This window comes from Colletes gigas, unplaced genomic scaffold (assembly GCF_013123115.1).
Source record: "Colletes gigas isolate AHSC1104 unplaced genomic scaffold, ASM1312311v1 Colletes_gigas_Sc00073, whole genome shotgun sequence".
Taxonomy (NCBI): Eukaryota; Metazoa; Arthropoda; class Insecta; order Hymenoptera; family Colletidae; genus Colletes; species Colletes gigas.
Genome location: NW_025106702.1, coordinates 262,328 through 272,599, shown reverse-complemented (window position 1 = coordinate 272,599; position 10,272 = coordinate 262,328). Strand labels below are relative to the sequence as shown.

Below are 10,272 nucleotides of genomic sequence, written 5' to 3'. Positions count from 1 at the left end.
GATGACAAGAGGTATATCGTACCCGATTCGACCGACACTCTGCCCTGGGGACATTATGGGATACCGTTGTAAATCGACATTATTTTATTTATTAACTCCTTCTTACAAATAGTGGAATTATTGTGTAAAAAATAAAATTGCTCACATCAATATGTATCATTGTATTTATTGAATCATGTATTATTATGTTACAATACATAATTTTTATTTATCCAAGAATTGTGTGATTTATCAAACCCTAGCCACTTAACATATACCTTATCTCCCTTCCTACGCAACACTTTTTCCACTAGATGCACATCAGGATCGGTGACACGCTACAGCTCGTGTTCGTAGAATCCTCCGGCAACAGGTTTTCCACACGAATCGAGGAGCAGATACGTTGCGGGATTAGTTGCCTGTACTTTGGCTATCTTGAACACCTCCGTTGACCAATTCGGCGTATAGCCTTTATCGAAGATGGTTTTAAATTTGCTCACGCGCACAAACTCGCCCAACTTGAATTTCGCTGGAGCAGCGATCTTTATGTTGTTGTATACGGTGGCAAGCAGCTTATCAGCGATCGCAGGGGTAACATCGCAAGGACGCATTCCGATGGTTCTATGTTTTAGTGCATTATACTCTTCAAGTAGACGCGGTAGCGCATCGGTCCATTTATAGGTTCCATTGAGAGTAAACAGTTTCCACATATTGTTCTTCAAGGTTCGATTGAAACATTCTACGACGGAGGCCTTCATCACCGAATACGTTGAATAATGATTAACCCATTTGCATCATCGCTCTACTTAAGCTTCCGCATTGAAACATCAGCGACGTTCAACTGACGACTGACTTGTATCACCACGCGCGGTCGATCGTATGTGCAGTAACGGGCATCGAAATTATTCATCGAGTTTATTAAGAATGTACTTTTTAAACGATTGATACACAGTGTTATATCGCAAATATCGCATTTTACATTTTTTTACACAAAAGGAAAAACAAATATTTTTTTATAAAAAAAATAAATTTATTTAAGTTAAAATGAACATTTAAATAAATTAATTTTCGTGAAATTCTTTAAAGTGGTCAATACATAATGCTTTATCACAAACATCGCATTTAAAGACCGTCTCCCTTCGAATTGACTTACTTAAGCATACAACGCATCGTTTTGAAGTTCTATTTCCCTTTACTGGAGTTGCAGGTATCCGTACAGGAAAATGCCTGCCAGTAAATCGCGTAATGGAATCATTGACAGATGCCTTATTTACATTTATGTTGGGTAAATATTTATCAATAATTTCTTCAGCTAATAACTGTTTAAACACATGAAACGCTCGATCTTTCTTATGATTTTTAAAAATTACATAACTGTTCAGCAACATCATGTCAATAAAATAAAAAAATATTTTTTTATAGGCTTTTTTACATCTTCGCATAGTGTGAAATTTGCTTAACATCTGGTCGCCAACATCAACTCCACCCATATATTTATTGTAATCTATTACTGCGGTTGGTTTTAAACTCTTTTCTCCAGTATATCGGTTTCGTTTCCCTGTTTCAGCAAAATGTAAATCGTGCATAGTAGTTAGCATAACGACATCTTTCTTGTCCTTCCACTTTATCGCCGCCATCTCTTTTGTACTAAATATAACAGCTTCACCCTTTTGTAGTAGGTGTGATTTTAATTCTGGAGGCATTCCTTTTCTATTTATTCTTGCTGTTCCACATACATTTGTTTTCATATTATATAATTCTCGGTATAATGTTGGCGAACTGTACCAGTTATCAATGAATAAGCAATACCCCTTGTGCAATAATTGACTTTCTTTTAACAAATTGATTACAACATTCCTGCCAGCAGATCCTGTATCAGTTTTATCTTTTCCTGTATATATATTGAAATTATGTATGTATCACGATTGTGAATCACAGAGTTTATAAAACTTGACACCGAATCTCGCACGTTTTGTTCGAATAAATTGTATATAATGTAAACGACTTCTACATGACATTAGTGATTCATCAATGGAAATGTTTTTATTTGGGGCATACATGCGAATGAAAGTTTTCTTTACAATTTCAGTAACTTCTCGAATTTTAGTCAGTGCGTCATTAGGATTATTTGTACTGGACAAGTGTAAATTTTTTGAGATAGAAATAAATCGGTTACGGCTCATGATATTCTTAAAATACGGAGTTTCTATACTTTTATCTGTTGACCAATAGCTTTGAATCGTGGGCTTGGAAATCAGACTCATTAAAATATTTAAGGCAATAAATACTTTTAATTCGCCCTCTTCAAGAGGTATAAACTCTGCGTCGCTTGCGCCATATAAATTTGTTTCAGTAATTATTTTTGTAATTAATTCATTGTTAAAAAATAGTTCAAAAACCTCCCTTCTCGACAGACCCCGTGTATTTACGGTTGCACCACCCGCAATTGAAAAACGATGTATAATGGGAGTATGATTTTCGGCTTTCCACACAAACTCTCCATTTATACAACTGTCGCACTGTTCATTTTCGCTATCATCACTTGACGAAATCCTCCGGCAACGTTTTCTAGGACGTCGTACCTCAATACTTGAATCCGAATCAGGATACTCAAAATCCATTGGGGCAACTAAAGTTTAGATTATATTATAAAATAAGATTGTTTTCCAAACTTTCATTCTTAAATTTAAATATACTTACTCACAGCGGCAGTTTGAAAGATTTTCACAGAAAAAGTAAAACTTTTTTAAAATACACTGATGTATATTGAACTGAAAGAACCTAAACGCTCTCGCAAGTGGTTAAACGTTGTCTGTCGCAATTGAAAGCTATTTCGCAACTGGTAAAAGAAAGCAACATAGGCTCGCGGAATATTCCGCGCTCGGTGATAGCTGACAGTCGTAGGCTCGCGAAATATTCCGCGCTTGGTGATAGTAAACAGTCGCGGCTCGCGGAATATTCCGCGCTTGGTGATAGTAGACAGTCGCGGCTCGCGGAATATTCCGCGCTTGGATGCAAATGGGTTAATGTCATGCTTTGTCAGAGTTTCCTTGATCGGTTTGCAAATTTTTCGGATATCGATCTCTAAATACCTTTGCAAATGCTTTAGTCACCTCAACACTACTTTTAGTCTTGAGCGGGACCGCCCATGCATACTTGCTCAGCACATCGATGACGGTGAGTATATAGTGTGACCTCGGTTAAATCGCGAGTAAGGACGCATTTCTACAACATCAGCTTGCCACAGATCATCGTATCTATGGACTATGAAGCGTCTCCGTGGGAAATGTCTTCGAGCTGGGGCATGCGATTCCTCAACAAGTTGTCGCTTCTTGCGACTATGGTTTTCTTTACTCTTTGGATTTCGATAATGGCGACATGTTTGATCGCAGAGGTATCTTTGACACGAATGAAGTGATAATTATTGCGTACATGTATTATGTGCTTCCCATCGTCCCAAAATAATTCTGGACATGTTCAACCGTCTCGCATGATTCTCCATCGCAATTCTGCTGCGGGATAGGATTCAATGTCTGCGATATCTTTTGAACACTGTTTTGCAACATTAGCATATCTCTCTGCCACACAATCAGCTTCCTCTCCAATTCTTCCTGCTGCTCTCTCAAAAGTTTAATGCTCTTTTCCACATATAGTTTATTGACAGCATCGCTGTCGGCTGCGGGTTGTGCTACGCGTCGTATCTTGCGTGATTTTGCATCAAAGTCGGCACCTGCCACGCAAAGAGCATTGTCTCGCATATAATTTCGAAGCATACCGCTCCATTTGTAATAGTCCATTCTAACTGCTCCACTCTTCTCGAGCGATACCCCAAATTTGTTGATCGGCATCTCAATGCATACAGTGCACATCATCGGTGCGCGGTTTAATTTATAATGAGGCCTACCTCGCGGAGTTCCTCGATAATCGATAGAATTTCATGGTCATGCGAGTTGTTACCCGCCTGACGCGACGCTTCCAACAAACGGAGTCGATCCACCAGCTCGTTGGGATCGTCCCAGTGCACGTAATCGATCTTGTTATCATTTACCGTCATGACATGCGGAACCGGCAGGCCTTTCCCTGCCTTACTGACAGATACACGGGGTAGTAGCGGCGCAATTACATGTTTATACTTGTATCCCTTGTTACCCATTATAGGATTTTGTGCGTTATGGCCACGTCTGTGAGCATTTGTTGTCAGTAGTATACTTTTGTATTTTTGTCTATCGGCATCTGTGTATATGGCATCGTCGGAAATTCTCTTGAAAATAAGTTCATAAAGACCGGGAGTTCCTCCATATTTTACACCATCTATGATTATATTATCATCCTTGTCCATATCGAAAGCCTTATCCCCAAGCATCGTTCCACTATTGTCAAAGTATACTCCATACACATGATCCATGATCGTATCCCTATCACCACTTAGGATGGCACGCATGTATTTTTGCCCCAACGGACCAAAATGGTTGCGAAATGTTTGTTGTCCCTCGGATGTTTGGAGTTCATGCCTAATAGATGTTGCAAATGACTCATCGGCAGAAGTTTCGTAAACGTAGTCAGCATTGGTTGTGATCGATTGTATATCGGGAAATGTATTTATTGGTGTAGGCGGAACCGGGGAAATCGTTTGACATGACGTTCGGTTGTTTCCGCTCCGATTGAACTGGTGTGGAGGTTACGAGCGAATTTTCCGATGACATGTATAATCGTTTTCTATTTCTCTTATGTGATATGTTCCCTTCCGGTTGGATTTTTGGTTTATCTGTTAATGTTTCATTCCCTTCAACGGTCGTGCTCGTCAGCGATGGTATGTCAGCTTTTGTCGCTGTTGTATTTTCCACAATATGTTTTAAGGGCTCAACAACAGGTTTAAAGTATCTCTCCAACGCGATATCTTCCTCCACCTTGCCAGTCTTCAAAGCCTGATGTTTCTTGCGAATGGAATCACTGGTTTTTGCAATTTCCTTCGATATTCTCTCGCAATCCTTAATCTCCAGACTATCGATATCAGTCATTGTGCCGCAGACGTTGCTATTCGACGTGTTAAATCCCTTTCTATAGGGTGTCCCGTAAATAGTGTAAAAACCGGAAATGGGGGGTAGCTGAGACAATTCTGAACAACAATTTCCTTTGCAAAAATGTCGGATGGGGCTTCGTTTTTGAATTATTAACGAAAAACACTGACCAATCACGGCGCTCGCCTTCCGCGCGCTCAGGGCCGTCCGACCTCGGAGAGCCACCGCGCCGGGTAGGTAGCAAGATGCGCGTTGAAGATACATCGAGGAACGAATACAAATAATTAAAAATACTGCCACTGCAATTGTTACCTAATTCGTTAATTACTACGTAATTAGTACGTAAATTACTAAATCGAATTTATTAATTATTTGTATTCGCTGTTTCCAAGGAAGAAGGAATAAAATCTCGGAATTTTTAGGAAATTAACTCTTCGCACTCGAATGACGCTTCTCGCCAGCAGAGTGTTTTAAAATTAAAATAAGAATTATCATCAGAAAATTAAAAGAAATACGGTAAGAACCATTTGTAACCGTTTGTTATTAAAAACTGTACTGGAAAAGCAGACTGGATTTCTGCGTACCGAAACATTCCTCGAATGCAAAGGGTTAATAGATGTAAGATATTTTAGATATTTTCCCTTTAATATCTTAATACAATGGTTTGTACGGAAAGCTGACTCGAACGTAACTAACTAAATTATTATTAACAAACGATTAACTAATAAAATGAACAACTTCTAAATGCATACTTCACGCGAAACACACACACATAGTCGGCAATGCCTTTAATCGAAACTCTCACATAATGTAACTGCACTCATTCATTACAAACCTAAAGGTTGCTTACAGCTTCGGCCATCCTGACCTCATAGTCGGCTTGACCATGCACACCATCGAAATTCCCAAACTCAATTTCGGAGTCGAGATCAACGCATTGTAACCATGGTCTCATTCGACCGGGACTAAAGGTTTCAGTAAAAGGCTTATTGGTTAATTGAAATCCCGGAATGTCATCAACGATATATCTATCCCTATCGAGTACCTTGTTTACTATATACGGGCCCTTAAACTTAGGCAATAGCTTATGATTTACACCTGGAGTAGTTACAACATTTCTTAACATTATATAATCACCTACAGTATAGATTCGCGGTTTTTTACGTCTTTTGTCGTACATAAATTTATTATAGTCTTGTAAGCACCGGTTTTGTGAAATAGCATTACAGTGAAAACTCGATAAATGTCGCTACTCCGGGTCCGGTCAGCAACACTTACGGAATAGGAGAATCGTCTTTCGAATTTGATTGTAGTTTGCCGATGCTTCGAACGTAGAAAGAGTCAGTAGCTAAAGAAGAAAGAGAGACTGAAACTCGGATTTATCGCCTCAGTTTAAATATCCGCGTCAGTGTGACCACACTACTGCACAGAAGAAAGTTTTTTATTTTTTACTTTTTGTTAATAAAAATTTCACTATCATGTTGGGGAGATTTCTCTGATTAAAATGAGGCTAAACACGATATAAATCGGTCAATATTTGGTAGCATAATATTGAATTAAATATTGTACTTGCGAGTCTTTCTCTCTTTATTTATCCTTCTTGTGCTGTCCTTTTCTATGTTCGGAAATATCAAAGAACGACGCATCGAGGTGCTGGCTACATTTATCGAACGGGAGGTAGCTATTTTCAAACGGAACGGTTCCACCGTTTCGTAAGTGATCAAAAACTGCAACACTTATGAAATAGGGGGTTTCGTTAGCTACCACTGTTCGATAAATGTACCAATCCACTGACCTTGCGAAGATACGAGTACACAATATTTAATTCAATATTATGGTAACAAATATTGGCCGATTTATATCGTGTTTAGTCACATTTTAATTAGAAAAATCTTCCCCACATGATAGTAAAATTTTTATTAAAAAAAAGTAAAAAATAAAAAACTTTCTTCTTGTACAGTAGTGTGGTCACACTGACAGGGACATTTAAACTAAGATGACGAAGGCAATAAAGATTTTTAAAGAAAGCCGCTACGTCTCCGGTTACACTTCGCCGCACTGGTTCAAGGGGGATCCCCCTAGTGGTGGGGATAAAAATGTATCATTTATGGAACAGCTCTTGAGGACATTTATCGAGTTTTCACTGTATTTCTAATTTCATCACGATTTATCTCTGTGTCAGTGGCAGACTGCAAATAGTCGCGTAAATCATCATCAGGGAAACCATACTGTTCACAGCCAAATAATAATGAACTGGATGTGGTATCAATAGCTTTGTGGTACGTATTATTTATAGAAAACTGTGCCTTAATCAAAGCCTGATCCCAGGTCTCGTCCGCACTCATTTTGGCCAGTATCGATCGTAGAAATCGGTTGACTTGCTCAACTTGGCCATTGGCTCTAGGTGTCGCGCTAGCTACTTTAACATGCTCAATTCTTAATTTCGACAATAAATCTGAAAATTCACCGGATGTGAACGAGCTGCCTCTGTCAGAGATAATTCGTTTACAAGAGCCAAAATGATGAAAGTACTGTTTTAGAGAGGAGATAAGTTCTTTAACTGCAGTCGACTTAACCGGGTACATTATTACAAAGGTGAAGGCATCTATGTGGGGTATGAATGTTTAGGATGCGTGCGTTAGGTCGAGTGCTGGGGTTTGGGACTATGCGTGAGGTATGAATGGAAGATTGTTGCGAGCGAGCAGCCGGTGTCGTCTTGCGTCTGGACGGCGCCAGGATGTTTGGAAAATAGCGTGACTGTGTTTGGAAAAGTTCGAGTGGTTGAAAGAATGCAAGGGACTAAACTGTGAGAATGAAGCGATAGGCGAAGCGTGTACGTGACTGCGTGAGTCTGGGCCATGGATGCGAGGACCTTAGGAGCGAGTGAAAAAAGGGATGAATGCGTAAGAAGGATGAAGTGACTGAGGGTGTGAATATAAGGAGTGAATGTTCGGCGGCAGAGAGAGTATTGTAGCGACTGGAGTCTGCGCGAGTTCGTCAGCGGTAAAACCATTGTATAAGGATATTATATTATTAATAAAGCTATTTATAAAACAATTTGTGAAAATCCTACAAATTTGGGGGGCTCAGCCGGGATTGAGTGAGTCAGCGAAGTGATAGCGACTGGATAACGCGACTGAATAACGCGACTGATTATTGCGAACAGTGATTGCGAATTAGCGACTGAAAGACAAAGTGAACATAAGTGTACCGCGAGCGCCGATGAGCCAAATTGAATTCAGTGAATTGACAGTGGTCGAGTTAAGACGGCAATTGAAGAATTACGGTTTATCGACGTCTGGGTTAAAAGCGGAATTAGTTAAACGTTTAGTAGAAGCGACGAATCCACACACCATGCAGAGCCCTGCAGAAGAACGATCAGCGGGGATGACGGTCAGGGAAGCTGAGCTAGTCCGTCAATTGGAAGCGATGCGACAGCAATTAAAACAGCAGTCCCAGAACACCCAAAGGGAATCCCAAGCGACGGCGGCCAGGCAGGTACCCGCTGAAGGAAACGGTGGGGGTACAGCGAATATTGCGGTCATTAGGGATCTGCTACCCTTTTATGATGGTGACGGGAGCCAGTTCGAGAGATGGGAGAAGCAGGTGCAATTGTTGGCGGCAACATACGGATTGTCGGAGCAGGCGTGCAAGATTCTCATAGGCAGTCGACTGAAGGGGAAAGCACTGGATTGGTTTCAGTCCAAATACGAACATTTGGAAATGAGCGTGTTGAACCTTATGGTGAAAATGCGAGAAATGTTTTTCCGAAGGCCGGACAAGGCCGCACGAAGGAGGATTTGCGAAGAACGCGTTTGGCGACAGGGTGAGCCTTTTAATGAATATCTCCATCAGAAGGTGATCCTGGCGAACAATGTTCCAATAGAGGAGGACGAGATAGTCAACTCGATCATCGACGGTATTCCTGAGCTAACGCTAAGGAATCAGGCATATATCCAGCAATTCGCGTCACCGTCAGCTTTACTCAACGCGTTCGAGAGAGTTGTACTGGGAGGAAGAAGCGCCTGGAAAACTCCAGCGAAAGAGGATAGCGACAGGAGGCGAACAACGAAGGAAGAAAGCGGCAAGGGCTGGCCGGCGAGGGACAACACCGGCGGCTACCTGAAAGCGGAGAGCGGCAGGGAGTATTCAGCGCAAGGCCCTTCACGTGGATCTGCATCGGCGGTAACGAGGAGGTGTCCGAGTTGTGGGTCATTTGGGCACCAGCTGTTCGAATGTCCAACAAGAGGAAAAGGCGTCAAGTGCTTCGAGTGTCGGGGATACGGGCACATCTCGGCAAACTGCCCCTCGAAGGTGCCCCCGAGAAGCAGTTACAGTGCGGTGCGTTCAGCGGACACTAAATACCAAAAAGAAGTGGTATTTCACGGACGTAAGGTAAAAGCGATTATCGATACCGGGAGCGATCTGTGTTTGTTGCGCGCGTCCGTTCACGCAGAGGTAGGAGCTCCGCCGTTGCAGTACTCGAGAATAAGGTTTAGCGGCATCGGGTCGGATAATAATGTAACTTTAGGCGCGTTAAATACCGAAATTTTGATCGATGGCGAAATGCACTCTATTACAACCCACGTAGTCTCAGACAGAGTTATGCAACCGATGTTCATTATAGGCTCGGACTTTTTGCGAAAGGTACAATTAACGATTCAAGGCGATAGAATATCAATTTGTAAAATAAAGCAAGATCCGCCCGCGACAGAAAGCGTCCCGGAAGTGTTTAATATCATCGCGCATGATTCATCCGAAGTAGACACATCGTACATTGTAAATCGCGAACACCGTCGGGAAATCGAAGCAATGATTGAGCAATATAAACCAGTTAGAAATCCAGAGCCGAGGACGATCATGAAGATTATTTTACGGGACGAAGAACCCGTTCATCAGCGCGCTAGACGATTGTCACCGTCGGAGAGAGAGGAAGTTAACGAACAAATTCAATCATGGTTAGATGAGGGAATTGTGAGACCGTCCTTTTCGGATTACGCTAGCCCGATAGTATTGGTAAAAAAGAAAGACGGTACGAAGCGACTTTGTGTCGATTTTAGACAATTGAACAAGAAAATTATTAGGGATCGTTATCCGCTGCCTCTTATAGAGGATCAATTGGACATGCTGCAGGGCTCGCGAATTTTCAGCACGTTAGACCTTAAAAATGGATTTTTCCACGTAAAAGTCGAAGAATCCAGTCGAAGTTACACTGCATTTATAACACCTGACGGCCAGTACGAATTCTGTAGAGTACCGTTCGGATTGGCCAATT

At 41.3% G+C, this 10,272-nt stretch overlaps 1 protein-coding gene across 1 annotated transcript; it reads right to left on the bottom strand.

Annotated features, from left to right (window-relative positions):
• Window positions 1-317: 317 nt before the first annotated feature.
• LOC122403777 (piggyBac transposable element-derived protein 4-like) lies at window positions 318-3,827 on the bottom strand. Its single transcript, XM_043407509.1, is given in 3 exon segments — window positions 318-600; window positions 1,441-2,608; window positions 3,470-3,827. Coding segments are annotated over 3 exon segments (1,809 nt in total).
• Between the last annotated feature and the right edge of the window lie 6,445 nt (window positions 3,828-10,272).